This window comes from Salmo salar, chromosome 13 (genome assembly GCF_965601325.2).
Source record: "Salmo salar chromosome 13, fSalSal1, whole genome shotgun sequence".
Classification (NCBI taxonomy): domain Eukaryota; kingdom Metazoa; phylum Chordata; class Actinopteri; order Salmoniformes; family Salmonidae; genus Salmo; species Salmo salar.
In genome coordinates this window covers 85,007,973-85,026,562 of record NC_138303.1, presented here as the reverse complement: position 1 = coordinate 85,026,562, position 18,590 = coordinate 85,007,973, and the positions used below count along the sequence as shown (strand labels likewise).

Genomic DNA, 18,590 nt, shown 5'->3' with positions numbered 1-18,590 from the left:
AGCATTCTCGAGCAGCAGAGTCGATTTCCGCGCTTATGAACCCAGGGTCGTTACAATACATATTAATATTTAATTCAGTGATTAAAATTACTACCCCATCCTCAGTAGCCTATTCCAGCAGGCTATTGGGAAACATAAGCACTTTTTACCTTGAAATCGCCAAACTATTCATGTTCAATAAATGAGTCTGTTAATTTGAACTAAGCAAGCTGCTAAATCATCTTACATATATTTTGCCTAGGCTACTGTAGACTAACTGAAGATGTACAGTAGGCCTATAAGAGGCTATAAGCTACCTGCATCTATCTAAGCAAACCATGGCAAAGTTGAATTACAATCAGAAACCCAGATAGTCTGTCGTCTGCTTATGCCTATTGAAATGACAAGTCAACCTCGGGAAATGGGCCATTTTATAACTGTTTGTAGTCTTAACATCTGGCACATAATAACGGCACAATTGCCAGAAAATAGCCTAACATTTAAAAAAAAAGTTTATCCAAGTGTTTCTTGCTCAGAGATTTTGAGATCCTCTCTCCAACTTTCATGACTCAAAGTCTCCTGTCGGATTTATCTATAGTTATGCACATGCGCAAAAGGGATTTATTTAAGCAATAACGCACGAGGAGGTGTGGTATATGGCCAATATACCACGGCTAAGGGCTGTTCTACGCACGACGCATCACGGAGTGCCTGGACACAGCCCTTAGCTGTGGTATATTGGCCATATAGCACAAACCCACAAGGTGCCTTACTGCTATTATTATTATTATTATTATTATTATTATTATTATTTATTTATTTATTTAAAAAAATGTATTGAACCTTTCTTTAACTAGGCAAATTCTAAACTGGTTACCAATGTAATTAGAGCAGTAAAAGTGGTATACGGTCTGATAGACCACGGCTGTCAGCCAATCAGCATTCAGGGCTCGAACCACCGCAATGCGTCATGCCTAAGAACAGCCCTTAGCCGTAGTATATTTGCCATATACCACACCCCCTCATGCCTTATTGCTTAATTAAAAACCGGTTCAAGCCCTGAATGCTGATTGACTGAAAGCTGTGGTATATCAGACCATTTATCATAGGTATGACAAAAAATAACTTTTACGTTGTTTTTATGTTGTTTATAATAACAATAAGGCACCCTGGGGGTTTGTGATATATGGCCAATATACCACAGCTAACGGACTCCGCTTTGCGTCATGCTTAAGAACAGCCGTTAGCCGTGGTATATTGGCCATATGTAACCGATGTGAAATGGCTAGTTAGTTAGCGGTGGTGCGCGCTAACAGCGTTTCAATCAGTGACGTCACTCGCTCTGAGACTTGAAGTAGGGTTTCCCCTTGCGTTGCAAGGGCCGCGGCTTTTGTGGCGCGATGGGTAACGATGCTTCGTGGGGTGTCAGTTGTTGATGTGTGCAAGGGTCCCTGGTTCGAGCCCGGGTTGAGGCGAAGAGAGGGACGGAACCTACACTGTTACACATATACAATATCCCCTCATGTCTTAGTCCTTAATCAGCAGTCAAACAAGTTAAATCGACATCCATTGATGGAAAATGATCTGGTGAGTACGTTATATTTAGTCTCCAATGTTTATTGAAAACATAAATACATTTGCGTAATGAGTACTTGTTGTCTCTCAAATACATCCTTACAGTTGTTGGCTAGCTAGTTAGCCATATTAGCAATTGACATGAAATCGGTCAAACTAGACGGGGATGAAGAACATGATGACACGAGTCTAAACCAGCCACTTAAGATTCCCCAAATGGCACATTCTTGTCATTCTTGCTAGCAATCTGGCTATCCAGAATCACAACAACAGTTTTGCATTCATTTTGGCATTGTAACGAAATTATGGAAAGATATTCATAGTTTTATCATTGTTAATATTCTTGATGACTTTTGTTTTTTTTTATGGGAGAATGCGCTGCTTGGTTTCCTTAACTATAGTAAGGATAACAAAAAAATGTTACCTCATAAATCTATTTGTGCTAATGGAAAAATGTCATATTCATAAATGTAAATTCACTAATAAAAAAACACTCTTCCATGTTTTCTATGAGGAATTCGATCAGTACATTAAGACTATTCTACATTCTTCCAATAAGAAAGCCGTTAAAACAATCAATATGTGTGTATCTTTTAAGGTCTTTGAATAATGTGTCATTTGTTGTACCCCCTAGCATATGTTATCATTGTCTGTTTGTATACTTCTTGTGTGGTTTTTCTCCAAAATATAAATAAAAGAACAATGAGACAGATATTTCACCAGATGTATACATGTGAAGCATCCGGTTGGTGTTTCCACTCACTTCCAAATATGGTAATATGGTGATGAGCTGAAGCCCAGTGGCCGGCAGTTGAAGAAGATGAAGCGAGATGGATTTTTGCCGACATTTTGCACATTTTTTCATCGATGAAAGATTTGATCTCCATGCAGTTTTCTGTTTCCAAAACTAGAATCTGTAACAGAATGGACTGCATTTTGTAGACTTTTACAGTGCAAGGGCGAATTGAGTTATTCCCAGTGGTGGAAAAAGTACCCAATACTCATACTTGAGTAAAAGTAAAAATACTTAAATAGAAAATGACTCAAGTAAAAGTCAACCACTAAACTACTCCTTTAGTAAAAGTCTAAAAGTATTTGGTTTTAAATATACTTAAGTATCAAAAGTAAATGTAGGTGCTAAAATATACTTAAGTATCAAAAGTAAAAGTACAAATAATAAATAAATAAAATCCTTATATTAAGCAAACCAGACAGCACAACTGTCTTGTTTTTTTATTTATTTATGGATAGCCCGGGTCACACTCAGACATTATTTACAAACAAAGCATTTGTGTTTAGTGAGTCCACCAGATCAGTGTCAGTAGGGATGACCAGGGATGTTAAGTACTTTACACCACTGGTTATTCCACACACGCGCCTCTCAGAGTAGGCGTTCCCTAACGGAAATATGCAAACAAATGCTACAACACGCCAATAGGATCTGACTAGCTCGTGCTTGGCTCTGCCCATCTCCAGTCTGGTTTATTCCCACTATGATTCATTCATCTTGGGTTAGTTTTAAAAATCTTTAGAAAAATAACTCGCGTGCAGTGTTTTGATTGGCCCTCATGTTTTCCAAACCGGAAATGGCATCCGTTCGGAATTGACAGCACTCCCGAAGATGGCGGGGGTGTTTGAGGTGGAGGTTGATGGTATAGAACACGATCATGGACTCGGACATCACGATGAACGAAATCAGGTTAGGGTACCACATGTGTTACCGTTGTAGAATCAGAAAACAACAAATAGCGTGAATTGTAAAGTGCTCAAATTGCGTTGCAGCCAATATGGACGAGACCTGCCTCTTGCACCGGCTAGTAAACGTCACACGATGTTAGCTTTGCTAGTTAACTTCCCAGTTCTCTTCCCTTTTAGTTAGACAGGTAGGAGGCTATCATTGAGTGCATTTCTCTATTGAGTGCATTAGGAAACCAAGTATATTATAGTGCAGTCAGCTAAAACACAAACGTACAACTTCAAGGGCCATCATCATCACGCCCTTGTATTGTACGTGGTAGCTGATAGCTAACGTTAGCAAACTATTTAGCTAGGTTGCTATATAAGTAGCCACAGATAGCTAACTAAATTGATCATTCTGGTTTAGCTGCCAATTTGCTGCCTTTGCTTGACAACCCGTTTCCTATTTCAATAGCATCAATGATGTAGCAGTAGCTAATACTCATTAGATGTCACGCCATGTAATAGCTGATGTGGCAAACAGAGTCAAAGGTCATCTAGTTGACGCATAATCCATCCTCTGTCCAGGTAGCGCGAACTCTCTAAAAACTGTTTTGGACCAAAGGCTAGTGTTCTCACCATTTAGCAATAATGGACAGAAACTGTGCCTATGCTCTTTGTTGGCCAGCAGGGTTCATCCCTTTTAGTATTCACATGTCTGTCCACTAACAACAGCCTCCCAACCCACATGATCAGAATACAGACTGATTTAAAATTAACATTTTTGATGCAATAATTGTCGTTTGTAGATATATTGTGACTGTTTAATTCAGAGGTTCTATGTAAATGCATTTATATGTAGATTTCTTACTAATTGATGTAGAAGCATTTGGAATAATTGTGAATGTCTGTTTTTTTTTTTCTTCACTTGAGGTCGACTTGACCCATCTGTCACCGGAGGAGAAGTGGAGGTCAGTCTCTTCACAATTATTCATTCTGACTGCAAGTTAGTCGGAAGTTTACATACACCTCAGCCAAATACATTTAAACTCTGTTTTTCACAATTCCTGACATTTAATCCTAGTAAAAATTCCCTGTTTTAGGTCAGTTAGGATCACCACTTAATTTTAAGAATGTGAAATGTCAGAATAATAGTAGAGTGATTTATTTCAGCTTTTATTTAATTCATCACATTCCCAGTGGGTCAGAAGTTTACATACACTTAATTAGTATTTGGTAGCATTGCCTTTAAATTGTTTAACTTGGGTCAAACGTTTCGGGGTAGCCTTCCACAAGCTTCCCACAATAAGTTGGGTGAATTTTGGCCCATTCCTCCTGACAGAGCTGGTGTAACTGAGTCAGGTTTGTAGGCCTCCTTTTTCACACACGCTTTTTCAGTTCTGCATCACAAATTTTATATAGGATTGAGGTCAGGGGTTTGTGATGGCCACTCCAATACCGTGACTTTGTTGTCCTTAAGCCATTTTGCCACAACTTTGGAAGTATGCTTGGTGTCATTGTCTATTTGGAAGACCCATTTGTGACTAAGCTTTAACTTCCTGACTGATGTCTTGAGATGTTGCTTCAATATATCCACATAATTTTCCTCCCTCATGATACCATCTATTTTGTGAAGTGCACCAGTCCCTCCTGCAGCAAAGCACCCCCACAACATTATGCTGCCACCCCCGTGCATCGCGGTTGGGATGATGATCTTCGGCTTGCAAGCCTCCCCCTTTTTCCTCCAAACATAACAATGGTCATTATGGCCAAACAGTTCTATTTTTGTTTCATCAGACCAGAGGACATTTCTCCAAAAAGTACGATCTTTGTCCCCATGTGCAGTTGTAAACCGTAGTCTGGCTTTTTTAAGGCGGTTTTGGAGCAGTGGCTTCATCCTTGCTGAGCGGCCTTTCAGGTTATGTCGATATAGGACTCGTTTTACTGTGGATATAGATACTTTTGTACCTGTTTCCTCCAGCATCTTCACAAGGTCCTTTTGTGTTGTTCTGGGATTGATTTGCACATTTCGCACCAAAGTATGTTCATCTCTAGGAAGGAGACGCGTTCTGTCTCCTGAGCAGTATGACGGCTGCGTGGTCCAATGGTGTTTATACTTGCGTACTATTGTTTGTACAGATGAACGTGGTACCTTCAGACATTTGGAAATTTCTCGCAAGGATGAACCAGACATGTGGAGGTCTACAATTTATTTTTCTGAGGTCTTGGGTGATTTGTTTTGATTTTCCCATTATGTCAAGCAAAAAGGCACAGAGTTTGAAGGTAGGCCTTGAAATACATCCACAGGTACACCTCCAATTGACTCAAATTATGTCAATTAGCCTATCAGAAGCTTCTAAAGACATGACATAAATTCCAGAAAATTTCCAAGCTGTTTAAAGGCACAGTCAACTTAATGTATGTAAACTTCTGACCCACTGGAATTCTATACAGTGAGTTATAAATGAAATAATCTGTCTGTAAACAATTGGAAACATTACTTGTCATGCACAAAGTAGATGTCCTAACCAACTTTCCAAAACGATAGTTTGTTAACAAGAAATGTGTGGAGTGGTTGAAAAACAAGTTTTAATGACTCCAACCTAAGTGTATGTAAACTCCCGACTTCAGCTGTTCGTCACAAAAGTTAAGTCAGGTTCAACATGATCTTATTTTGATGTAGTTTGATTATTGATATACTGTAGAGCCCTTAGGTTATCAATGTTTCCTACCATTGGAAACTAGTATGAATGTAACTATTATAAGAATCTATCCAGATACTTAGTGATTGATCATATTGGATACCCAGGCCTGAGCACTAGGTTGTTTGTAGTATATATATATATGTGTGTGTGTGTGTCTTCATAGGTTGGAGCATGCCAGGATGCATGCAAAACACAAGGGCCATGAGGCCATGCACGCTGAGATGGTGCTGATCCTCATTGTCACCCTGGTCATCGCCCAGCTGGTCCTTGTGCAATGGAAACAGAGGCACCCCAAGTCCTACAATGTAAGACACACAGACAATCTCTCCCACACACTGCACAGTCATGCTCACTCAGACACACAAACACACGCTGACTTGCGCGCAGAAGACGAAATAGACAGCATGCCCTGCAAATCATATAAATCACAGTTCACGTACTGTACAGACAAAACGTCCACAGACCAGCTTCTTCAAATGGACACAGTCTGGTTCTCGGGGTTATTCAGCCTCAAATTGAACTGAGTGTCTGTGTGCGTCAGTACTTTAAAATGTGTGTTCTCTTCTAGCTGGTGACTCTGTTCCAGATGTGGGTGGTTCCTCTGTACTTCACCACCAAGCTTCACTGGTGGAGGTTCCTTGTCACGTGGTTCATCTTCTCTGTGGTCACTGCATACGTTACCTACCGGGCCACACGTAAGCCACTGGAGTGCACTACACCTAGGTAAGGTCCCATATACAAGGCCAGGTAGTGTCTACACACACCCATATGACCTGCCAACATGCACGCATTTTGCGTACCAACTACGCAATTCTCTGTCCATGTACGAGATCCGAGTTAAAAGTATGCAGAAATGAATAGGGCCTTATTTTTTTAAACATTTTAAAATCCACTGAGTAAATCTAACATCCCGATTCCCGAGCTGCAACACACAGACATGTACGGAGTTTGTGTCAACGGACATGGAGATGAATACATTATTGGACGTAGCTACCCGTGTCTGCCCCTCCTCTTTGTTGTGATGCTGAGTTTACCGACTGTCAACTGTACGTAAACACATGGACAAATCCATTTTCGACTCTGTGTGTTGTGGAAAGGTAAACACTAATCACATTTGCTAGTGAAATAAATGAAATACAAATACGAAAAATAACTGGTCGCATTTGTGCCAGTGTGATATACATTTAATTCTGCGTCCCGTTCGTTGTATTTTCCACGTAACATTACGAGGATCACGCAACCTGACAGACTAACTGTAATTATGATCCATGTTACAAAAAACATTACAAAAGTATAATCCAAAATAAATATAAGCATCTTGACATTAGATGGAGTCTGGAGTTTAGAAGATGAAGAATGAATGAGTGTCCGGTATCAGCTATAGAGGCAATGATTCTAAAATGCCTTTCCACTAGGTTTGAGATTTTATACATTTCTAAAATCTGAAATGATGTATGCGCTGCAAAGAAATCCAATAGGCACCTTTACATAGGCTGAAACAGCAGACTCTTCTAGCGAACAGCGTTCAGATTCTCTTTGCGCTAGCCTACTTAAGCTTTGTGTAGCCAGTTTGCGGTCTGTGTCGATGCGATCGTTTGTTTTTGTTTTTATGTTTTCAAATTATTTTGCTTTTAGTGTTGATTAGGAACTGTGTCTAAAAACCCAGTACTTGTGAGCTGGCCCTAGTGATTGGCCCTGTGTGGGAGGTGACAAGCATTCCTCTACTTTAGAGACTAAACTTGGGGGCATGTGCTAAGAAAAACATTATAGATAATTATCTCCATTCTACACTGTACATGTAATCTCCAAGAATAAAGCCCCTTTGTGATTAGATCATGTTACTGACTTTTACCATATGTGTAAATGGAAACCTTTTATAGACTTGATTTGGTACAAATCGTGCAGGGGAAAGAACCCCAATTCGGCGAGGGCTATGCGCGCGAGTTGAATCTCCAATTTGCCAATTGCATCTAGTACTCTAAAAAGTTGGACAGGGTTGGAAGGTCTGGATACCTCCATAATATACAGAATGCCTAGGTGATGCATGATGAAATGGTCATGGTAAGAGGTCAAAAGCCTCAAACCCAACCTGTCTTGCAGTAAGTGCTACTTTAGTCAAAGAACGGATCTATGTTTCTTCACATTCACCTCAGTTAGCTGAAATATGTCTGAATGTTCACTTGTTTCTGTGGACAGGCTGGTCTACAAATGGTTCCTTCTCCTCTACAAGATCAGCTATGCCACAGGGATAGTGGGCTACTCTGTTGTCATGTTTACACTGTTTGGCATTAACTTGATATTTAGGTAAGTTCTAGTTATTTCTTGGAACAATTGTGTATTTATGGACAATACCAGTGGTTAACAAGGATCATCCTTGTGTAGTTAGTCATTTTATTTCAGAATCCTTTAAGTACGTTTTGATTTATAGAAGTGGCGCCGGAGCTTTCTTTGAGAAGCTGTAACGTTTTAATCATGTTGATATTGATGTTTATTTTCAGAATAAAGCCAGAGGATGCAATGGATTTTGGTGTGTCCTTGCTGTTCTATGGTCTGTACTATGGTGTCCTGGGTAGGGACTTTGCTGAAATGTGTGCAGACGTCATGGCATCGACAGTGGGGGTAAGTATCCAGGGCCTGTCAAGTTGCTAGTTGTACAACATTATTTGTTGTAAAAGCTGTGAATTTGTCCAGCAACATTACATTGTATCTCTGTCTTCTCTAGTACTACAGTGCGTCTGGAATGCCCACCAAGCACCTCTCTGACAGTATCTGCGCTGTGTGTGGCCAGCCCATTCTGGTCGACGTCAGCGAGGAGGGAATCATCGAGAACACCTACAGACTATCCTGCAACCATGTGTATCCTTTATCATCTAAGAAATATTCTCTAGATAAATATGCATGTTGGAGCGTGATGTTGTGGTAGAACTGGTTTGTCTGTTGCATAAAAGCTGTAACTGTCAGTGTGTCATGGAAGACGTGGTGTACGAACACAAAAGCCAAAGGGAAATTGACCAAACAAACATGCGCATGAGATGTGACTGTTGAACATCAGTAACACTGTACCATGTGCCTATCTCACTTCCTGTTTCTATAAATAATGGTGCCCTACGTCGTTTCCTGTAATGACTCCCTGTACTAGTCTTCCATGAGGTGAATTGTCACATGTTTTATGGCATTTGTGGTTTCTATGTTCACATTGAGGACATCATATTTTAATAGCTTACTGGTCTGAGCTTACTGATATGGTTATTACAGTGTGCCACAGCGAAGTAGGAAAAAAACATCCAGTATTCTGTATTTTACCAAGCAGTGAGCTATGCCTACAGCATTTGACCAGATTTTACCTAAAGTTTCATATTTGGCCATATTTTGCAGTTATTCTCATGTTTTTTTTTTAGGTTGAATGCACACACATGTAACACCACCCCTCCACCTTCTACCTGGCTCCTTAACTCTCTGCCTCAGATTCCATGAGTTCTGCATACGAGGATGGTGCATCGTGGGAAAGAAGCAGACATGCCCGTACTGTAAAGAGAAGGTGGACCTGAAGAGAATGTTCAGTAACCCGTATCCTTTACTCTTCTGCTCTCATGAGGGTTTGATGTCTAATATGTACCTCTTTCATATTGTGTATGTCTCTGTCTTTTGCTTTCATGTTGCAATTTGTCTCAGTCATTGACTCATTATTTCTGTTGGTTAGCACGACAGTACAGAGGGTTACACAGTACAGAGGTCGTTAGTTTCACTCTGCTTGTCCATGATGGGAATAGGTTGTGTTACCTATAAATGCTGCAGTATAAGTTATAAGCAGTAAGTTTACGCTGATGTTGTTCATGGGAACTTTGACCTACATTTACATGTAAACACAAACTGGAACAGGACATTATGGGAAGGGTGGCTTTGTCTCCATGGAGACGCATTGAGTTATATAACCTAGTTCCTGTTAGCGGCTGTAGAAACTGTCAACGTTAGTAGCTGCTGCCTCTTCTGCTTTAGAGGTGACACATCGTGTTACCATGGAGAACTTCTCCATACACCTCCCAAATCCTTTCTTGACAACATAGCATACATATTTAATTTCACACACTTTCAATTAAAACTACACCCTAGGGCGAAGAGATGATCCTATGGTTTTAAAAAGGCTAGGATATAGTTATTGGAAGATGTTATTGTCCATTCTCCACTATCAAGCCTGATTCTAGTAAGGTCCTGAAAGATATCACAATATATTATCACAGACTGGATATGTGAATTGGTTTGTAAGGGTTTGGTTCGGGGGTGGGGTCGTCACTTGTTTATATCTCCTTGACCCATAATATGAAGCTGGGAGAAGCCACATGTCATGTATGGACAACTCCTGGACTGGCTCCGCTACCTTGTTGCTTGGCAACCCGTAATCATTGGACTTGTGCAAGGCATCAACTATATCCTGGGCCTGGAGTGATCTGGGAAAGTGGAGGAGAGGGACACACAAGCCGTATGGAGATGGAAGATACTGCACTGGTCTGTCTGAGGGAGACTTGGAGGCCTCACCATGGACTCTACGAACATCTATTATAAACTGTGTCTATACCTGTACTATTTGTATAGATTTATAGGCACATAGTATCTGTATTTAAGATTTATTTGAATTTTACAAGTAATCTGGGTTTAGATGTCGGTTTCATTTTTGTTTAGTCAGTCACAACTAAAACACATGCAGTGTACATTTCATAGCTTAGTAAAATGGTTCTCTGTTTTTTCATGGAGATGCTTTTTCCCAAAATAATTTGTCTTAACTTGTTGATATTTGTTGGATTCTATGGCGATGAGTAGTTAACACTGCTCAGATGGATGAGTGGAGCGTTGCAGAGTGACAGTCGTTTTGTGTGTTAAATCTGCGCCTTTTGTTAGTGAAGGTCCTGGTTGAATGTGGCTGCTGGGGGGAGTTTCTGGTTCCTCAGGAGCACTAGTCTCAGACAGTGTATCCTATCCTACTACAGTCATATTTTTAAGAAGGGCACTGCTTTCTCCAATATGCCCTCCTTATACCTCCCTCAGATGGCCTCTCCTGTCTGTATTCAGCCCAGATGGCTCTCCAGGAACAGATACTGTAAAAGACAGTGTGTGCAAGAAGGTGAATAACATTAGATCATTTCGGTTGTGTTGACTTTCTTGTCATGTTTTTGTTCTGTTAATAAACGTGACACAGTCAAGATCAGGTATAGACATTTACTTAATTTAGACCCGATTTACTAGAATAGAATAGCTCATGACCTGGGGGATTTTGAATATACCTTTTTGTATATACCTTCCTGTATGTCTATTTCTGGGAAAGAAACTTACCAGACGGAAACCACCGTATCAGGATTGGGGGTCGCCCACTGAAATATTGTGTTGTCAGTTCTGAGAAAATACAGCATGTTAAAAAAAAAATTCATCTGTATTCAACCCCAGTATTTCACATTTGTTAAATGATTCATGTTCATGTGTTAAATGAATCACACTTCATTTTATGCTTTGTAGATATAGGACGCATGATAAACATGACTTGATTGTGTCAAAAGCCACCCTATTGAGTCTGCCATAAATAAGCATATTAACTTGCGCACAGGGAATTCCCTCTGTGTGTGTGTGCTAGTGTGCATGTTTATTTAGGGTGGGTGGTTGAAGAGGAAGTGATTGTGTATATATAGTAAGTACATGAGGTAGTGTTGTTAGAACCAGCATTTGTTGACCATCTCACAGCAGTCAGACAGAAGCCCAGTATGAAGTTAACAATTTCTCTCACAGGTAAGCGATCTAACATTCTCACACACACCTTCACTGATGTATGTTGACTATGGGTATATGATTACTTTCTGCTGCATATGTATCTACATTTCTATGTGTCTGTGTGCCTGTTACGTAATGGCTTAGGGTGTGTTCTGTCTCTTCACTCCAGCTTTTCTGGGATTTTTCTGGGTCCTGCACTCAGAGGTCTCTACAGGTGTGTGTGTCTGTATCAGCCTGCCTACATGATTTTTCAACATTTCAAAATGTCTCTAACGTCAATTGTTATTGTCTAGATAACACAGAGGTGCCATCTCCCAGAATTATCCAGCCCATAAGGTCCAGAATAGGAGCTGTTCTAGGTAAGGAATTCAGCTATCTCACAGTTTTTATTAAAATGGTAATATCAATCATGGCCATGGATACTCTGAAGTGTTTATAATCACAGAACCCCTAGTCTTCACTGTGATTTAGAACTTGGGTTCTGGGTGTATGGTCTGATAATTATATTCTGGTGTAGATAAGGACCAGTTTTTGGCAAACAGGATGTGCTTGTCATACACAGGAAAGCGGTTGGTTATTGACTGTAAGGCAGACCCAGGCCTTCCTGATGACTTTACACTTGTCTACTGGCTGGTCAATGGGACATTCCCAGAGGTAGCCTACACTGATGGCAGAGTATCAGAAACAGAAGAGTAAGTACTGGGGTTTGCATCACATGTAGACATTATTGGAAGCTTTGAAACCTTTGCCAAACCATGACTCTTACGCGCGTAGAGTAGGCAAAGTGTTCTGTTCAGCTCTTGTACTATATAATATGTGGAAGGAGTGTTGGCTAAGTGTTATAAATGTGTTGGTTTCAGATCAGTTTCAGAGGATGGCAGGGTGATCCAGAGGAGTCTGGTGTTTAAGAGCGTGACTGCAGAGGACTTCAGGTCCACCTTTACCTGTGTGATAAACAGCCCGGCTGGGCTTGACCAAAGGACTGTCACACTGATGGCCAATCACAAGGCTATATTTCCCCCTCTTTCACCCACTCCCAACACCAAACCGAGGAGAGAACAATGAGAAAAGACAGGAAAAAGGACCAAAGAAAAAAACACTAGCAAGAAATGAGATGACGGATGGACTTAGTCCACTCATGTATCATCCATAGTTCAGCGAAAAAGACAATGAACACTTACTGACAAAAAGCCCTTCTATTGCTCTATCTAGTGGCAATAGTCAAGTATGGATTCTAATGCAATAATCTTGAAGACTCAAAAGAAACTGACGACTAAGAAAGCATGGATGAAAAAGAATACATTAAAATTGTGACCATACACATTTGTTTAATGAACTGACTTTCACAACTGTAACCTAGTTTAAAGACAATTTAGTTCAAGGGAACTTCTCTTCATCTGCCATTATTCTTTCACATCTCTTAGAAATGGATTAAGTTGTGTTTTATCATGACAAAGCAACACCATACATGTCCTGGAAGTAGGCAGCCATTGCAAATAAGATTGCATCATGTCATTTGTGTAAACCTTGTAAACACATACCAAGCATTGATAAGAGTGCGTTTACATTAGCTCACATTTATGTAAAGCATCATAATGACAATGTTATATTTTGTGTATAGTCAATACATGTGTAATGGCCTATAAATATACATTTTCAATGGCTTAATTGGTTTCACACATCCCTTTGACTTATTTTGATAACCCCTCACTTGTAGCCCAGTGACCTCACTGCCTCTCTTAGTAGTACTGCTACTGCCACCTTGTGGCTACTTTTCACATTACAGATTTGTACTTTTCCACAGATATGACTTTGTTACAAAGCAACCCTGAAGTATCCATATGTTTCTTCCCCAATTCCCTTAACCTAACAACACTCTCTTTGTCTTTATAAATACTGTCGTCAGAGTATTACCAGTCAGTGGTTATTCACAAAGTTAGAGCGGCTGTGGCTGCGAGCTTCAGCACCAACCCCTAGCAATTTTAGACAGCACTGCAGATTGGCGTTCCTGTCAGGGTGGTGGTTTTCTTTGATCTTCTTCTTGATGATGGAGGCTCTCAGAGACAGACGAGCACTTGCTCTTAATGGGTAGGAAGTGTTGCAGCAGCTCCTGATTGGCATTCTGGGCCATGCTCAAGAGGAAGCGCAGGTAGACATCCAGGTTTCCATCGGGGCTCTGCAGACTGGGGTTCTTGAACATGAGTGAGAACTTGCTTTTCAGCGGCTGCTCCAGGATGTTCTTCCCTGTGCACCTCCAGGTGAGGAACACTTAGAGGGCAGCCAGGTATTCCTGGATGGTGGGGTGGATGAAGCTCTGGACCTTCTCCTGGTACATGACAAACTGCTCAATCAGGAATTCAATGCACAGGCCACTCTTAGTGACAGCCTCAGCGACCTCCACCCCACAGTCTTTCCAGGTGGCCTTGCCAATGACTTTGGTTCTTCTCGAGCATTGTAAACGCCAGCTTGCCCAGCTTCATCAGAAAGTTCCTCTCCTCTTCTGGGGTGTGAGAGGCCGAGCCCCTGGCGCCACGCACACGCAGGTGCACCAAGAGCAAGTGGGTGTACATCAGGGTCAGCCCCTTGGGAAGCTCCACATCCGACCCCTTCTCCCTGAACTTGCGCTGGAACAGTCCGCACACCACCCAGCAGAACATGGGCAGATGGCACATGATGTGGAGGGTCTTGCAGGAGGTCAGGTGGGCGATCACCTTATCGGCCTGCGCCGGGTCCTCAAATCTCCTCCTGAAGTACTCCTTCTGTTTGTCAGTGAAACCGCGCACCTCCAACACCTGGTACACAGCTTCTGGGGCAGTCGACTGGAGATGAGCGGGCGGGAGAGCAGGTTGCCCCTGATCAGGTTGGTCAGCACCACATGCATCATGGCCAGCTCGGTGCTATCACACCAAGTCTCTGTGCGGTGAAAGTCCAGGGGACATGCATACTCGTCCAGCCCGTCAGACGAACATGACCTTGCCGTCGCCGCACTTGAAGGTGGGCAGCACCTTGGTCTCAGGATAGAGGGCATGGATGATCTCCAGGAGGCAGGTCTTTAGGTCCAGCATGAGGTTGAGCTCTTTGAAGGGCAGTGGGAACAGGAAGTAGACATGCTTGTGCTTCCGCTCCTCAGCCCAGTCCATAATGAACTTCTGCACAGCCACAGACTTCCCCACCCCGGCGATGCCGTTGGTGACTATAGATAGACCTGACATGCTTCTCTTGTCAAACTTTCTGACCTCGTTCTGGATATTGGGCCAGCGTTGCCTTCGTCTGTTATGTAGAGATCATTAAAGATACTGTCAAAGGCCTTATGCTCTCCCTGCTGGGCAAAGCACTCGTGCATACTGCTATACTTCCTCAGCAGAGTGCGTCTCAGCTCATAACGCACCTCATCTGCACAGAGAAAATAGGGGAAAAGGAGACATTAAATGCACAATCTAATATATTTCCTCCTTTTCAATGGCCATTTCAAATACAGATATGCATGCATCTGTTGGTCAGATACCTTAAAAAAAGGTAGAGGCGTGGATCAGAAAACCAGTCAGTATCTGGTGTGACCACCATTTTCCTCATGCAGCACAACACATCTCCTTTGCATAGAGTTGATCAGGCTGTTGATTGTGGCCTGTGGAATGTTGTCCCTCTCCTCTTCGATGGCTGTGCGAAGTTGCTGGATATTAGCGGGAACTGGAACACACTGTCGTACATGTCAATCCAGAGCATCCCAAACATGCTCAATAGGTGACATGTCTGGTGAGTATGCAGGCCATGGAAGAACTGGGACATTTTCTCCATGGGACATTTTCAGCTTCCAGGAATTGTGTACAGATCCTTATGACATGGGGCCGTGCATTATCATGCTCAAACATGAGGTGATGGCGGCGGATGAATGGCACAACAATGGGCTTCAGGATCTCGTCACGGTATCTCTGCGCATTCAAATTGCCATCGATAAAATGTAATTGTGTTCGTTGTCCATAGCTTATGCCTGCCCATACCACAACCCCACTGCCACCATGGGGCACTCTGTTCAGAATGTTGTCATCCACAAACCGCTCGCACACAGGATGCCATACAAGGTGTCTGCGGTTGTGAGGCCGGTTGGACGTACAGCCAAATTCTCTAAAATGACGTTGGAGGCGGTTTATGGTAGATAAATAAACATTAAATTCTCTGGCAACAGCTCTGGTGGATATTTCTGCAGTCAGCATGCCTATTGCCCGCTCCCTCAAAACTTGAGACATCTGTGGCATTATGTTGTGCCTTTTATGGTCCACAGCACAAAGTGCACCTGTGTAATGATCATGCTGTTCATTCAGCTTCTTGATATGCCACACCTGTCAGGTGGATGGATTATCTTGGCAAAGGCAAAATGCTCACTGACAGGGATGTAAACCAATTTGTGTACAATATTTGAGAGAAAGAAGCTTTTTTTTTGCGTATGGAACATTTCTGGGATCTTTTATTTCAGCTTATGAAACATGACACCAACACTTTACATGTTGCGTTGATATTTTTGCTCAGTGTATATTACATTCATCAAATGAAATAAAGATGTGCATACCTCTTTTGCAAATGTCCCTGAGGAAGTCAGCCAGGCGCTTGAGGCCCATGTCCTTCGACAGGGCCTTGGTGAGCTGCAGGGCCACCTCTAGGTCATAACACTCCAGCAGCCTGTCCACCAAGTCACCATGTCCATGCCCTGGGGAGGAGCACTGAACAACTCTGGGTAACGCTTCCACAGCATGATCTTAAACTTCCTCAGATCATCCTTCCCCAGCTTCTCCAGTGTCTTTCTGATGGCCTGGGAACCACAGAATGAAATAAAAAGAAGAGCAATTCTCTAACTCATCAACCCAACTCTGGGAACATGTTGACATTTGTGGTAGAACATACAGTACATCAGCCCACCTTGAAGGTGAAGTCTACAGTCAGGGCAGGGTGCCTCTTCTCATCTGGGTTTTTGATCAGCTCTGGTCTTGGAGGAAGTTCCACTGCAGGAAACGTTGAGACCTGGAGAGGTGGTGGAAGATGAAACTACTACACATACTGGTGCATGAGCCTAAACACAGATATGACCATTTTGTAAACAAATGGAGCCGCGTAATTACACCATAAAAACACACTTGAACATAGTTTGCATCCTGTCTGTGACTGATCAAACATGGAGGACTGTTCTTACTTCCTGGTTCTGGTCTCACAGTCATCACTGTCCAAAGAGTAGCAGCTGGAGTAAGACTCTGTTCTTTGCTGCTGGACTCTGTACATAGAACATCTGTACATAGAACATCACATGGACAATGATCGAGCCTTTTTCACATCATGCCTACTAAACACACATCAAATATCAATGATTGAGGATGGATGATGAAAGGATCAAGACTTGGACAAACAGGAAACATTATTGTGGGCAATAATATGCGCCGTGTACATGGGTCACAGGCCATTGTCCAGGGAGGGTCTCCTTTCAGGCACATAGAAAGCCTCCTCTCCCTCATCAGACACAGAGATACTACTTCTTCCTCCGCCAGACACCCCCTCTCCAAATGGAAAACTGACATCTGATATTGTGTCCCCTCCATCATGCACCATCGTGTCAGCCCCTCACCCTGCCATCCTGGAGAACCTCAGGAGTACAGCTTCAGGGTCACAGTTCAAAGTCTGAAGTCAATGGCTACTTGACCAGTGCCAGACAGCACACACCTATGGATGTAATAAACACACACCTGTGGATGAAGGTTAAATATTGACGATAGATGAAATGCATGTAAATGACAGACTTGTTGCCACTTGCGAGTAGGCCTCTCTTACCATGAAGAAATTCATAAATACTGACATTTTCTGTTTCAGGTGAGCTTGTTTGGAAACCTCTCTGCTACTAAATGCACTTTTTGTCTCACTTCAATTTACTAAAACATCATATTTATTCATTCAAAATACACATAACACAACACTAGGGACAAAAATAATAACTCAAATGTCACAGCTCAAATTCTACATATTTGTCAAGACTAGAGACAAGGCCGTACAAAGATTTAGGTCCGACAAAGACGAAACTGCAATAGGTTAACTTCACTTTCAAAGGTACCTCCTACTCAGGGTTGCCAGGTCTAGTTGAAATTTCTAGCCCAATGATCTATCAAAACCCGCTCACGAGGCCTGAAAACTAGCCCAACATTTTGTGTTTGCAGCAAGAGAGGAGCTGCCACATTTATTTGATGAACCCTTTTCCCATAAGGTTGTCAAGCATTTTAAGAAGGAAATTCGAAGTCATTTGTAACGACGTAGGCTAAGAAGCAAAATTCGGTTTTCCATCAAAATAGTAATGATTGCGAGCTTAAAAATATGTTACAAGAGAAAATATAATTTGCCCTTAACTCACCAGATAATTTTCCGTCAATGAATGTCGAGTTAACTTGTTTTGACTGCTATGATTAAGCAACAAGGTCTGAGGAGGTGTGGTATATGGCCAATATACCATGGCTAAGTGTTGTTCTTAGGACACAGCCCTTAGCCGTGGAACAGTGCATTCGGAAAGTATTCAGACTCCTTCCCTTTTCCCACATTTTGCTACGTTACAGAGCAAAAACGAAGCCACGAGGTTGAAGAAATTGAGCCCCGAGACAGGATTGTGTAGAGGCCCAGATCTGGGAAAGGGTACCAAAAATGTCTGCAGCATTGAAGTTCCCCAAGAACACACTGGCCTCCATCATACCTAAATGGAAGAAGGTTGGAACCACCAAGAGTCTTCCTAGAGCTGTCAGCCTGGCAAAACTGAGCAATCGGGGGAGAAGGGCCTTGCTCAGGGAGGTGACCAAGAGCCCGATGGTCACTCTCACAGAGCTCCAGAGTTCCTCTGTGGAGATGGGAGAAACTTCCAGAAGGACAACCATCTCTGCA

The 18,590-nt window shown here is 42.1% G+C and overlaps 2 protein-coding genes and 1 pseudogene across 4 annotated transcripts; 2 read left to right on the top strand and 1 right to left on the bottom strand.

Annotated features, from left to right (window-relative positions):
* The first annotated feature begins 1,381 nt into the window (after positions 1-1,381).
* On the top strand, positions 1,382-11,131 carry LOC106567865 (E3 ubiquitin ligase RNF121). Of its 2 annotated transcripts, none has more exons than XM_014137693.3 (9): positions 1,382-1,566; positions 4,165-4,202; positions 6,100-6,241; positions 6,505-6,659; positions 8,133-8,240; positions 8,435-8,555; positions 8,659-8,792; positions 9,402-9,503; positions 10,260-11,131. In XM_014137693.3, exons 1-9 carry the CDS (start codon positions 1,390-1,392, stop codon positions 10,378-10,380), a joined length of 1,098 nt encoding a protein of 365 aa, XP_013993168.2. In that variant the 5' UTR covers positions 1,382-1,389; the 3' UTR covers positions 10,381-11,131. The 2 variants fall into 2 exon arrangements, with proteins under 2 accessions (XP_013993168.2, XP_013993167.1); XM_014137692.3 differs by lacking the exon at positions 1,382-1,566 and adding an exon at positions 2,974-3,253.
* A 373-nt stretch (positions 11,132-11,504) lies between these two features.
* Positions 11,505-13,358, top strand: LOC106567866 (interleukin-1 receptor type 2). Its single transcript, XM_014137694.2, has 4 exons — positions 11,505-11,708; positions 11,984-12,049; positions 12,253-12,382; positions 12,551-13,358. Exons 1-4 carry the CDS (start codon positions 11,684-11,686, stop codon positions 12,753-12,755), a joined length of 426 nt encoding a protein of 141 aa, XP_013993169.1. The 5' UTR covers positions 11,505-11,683; the 3' UTR covers positions 12,756-13,358.
* Positions 12,999-16,897, bottom strand: LOC106567867 (NLR family CARD domain-containing protein 3-like; annotated as a pseudogene). Its single transcript, XR_014379947.1, has 4 exons — positions 16,892-16,897; positions 16,602-16,703; positions 16,255-16,494; positions 12,999-15,083 (listed from the first exon to the last, which is right to left on the bottom strand). The product of XR_014379947.1 is annotated as an NLR family CARD domain-containing protein 3-like (transcript).
* Between the last annotated feature and the right edge of the window lie 1,693 nt (positions 16,898-18,590).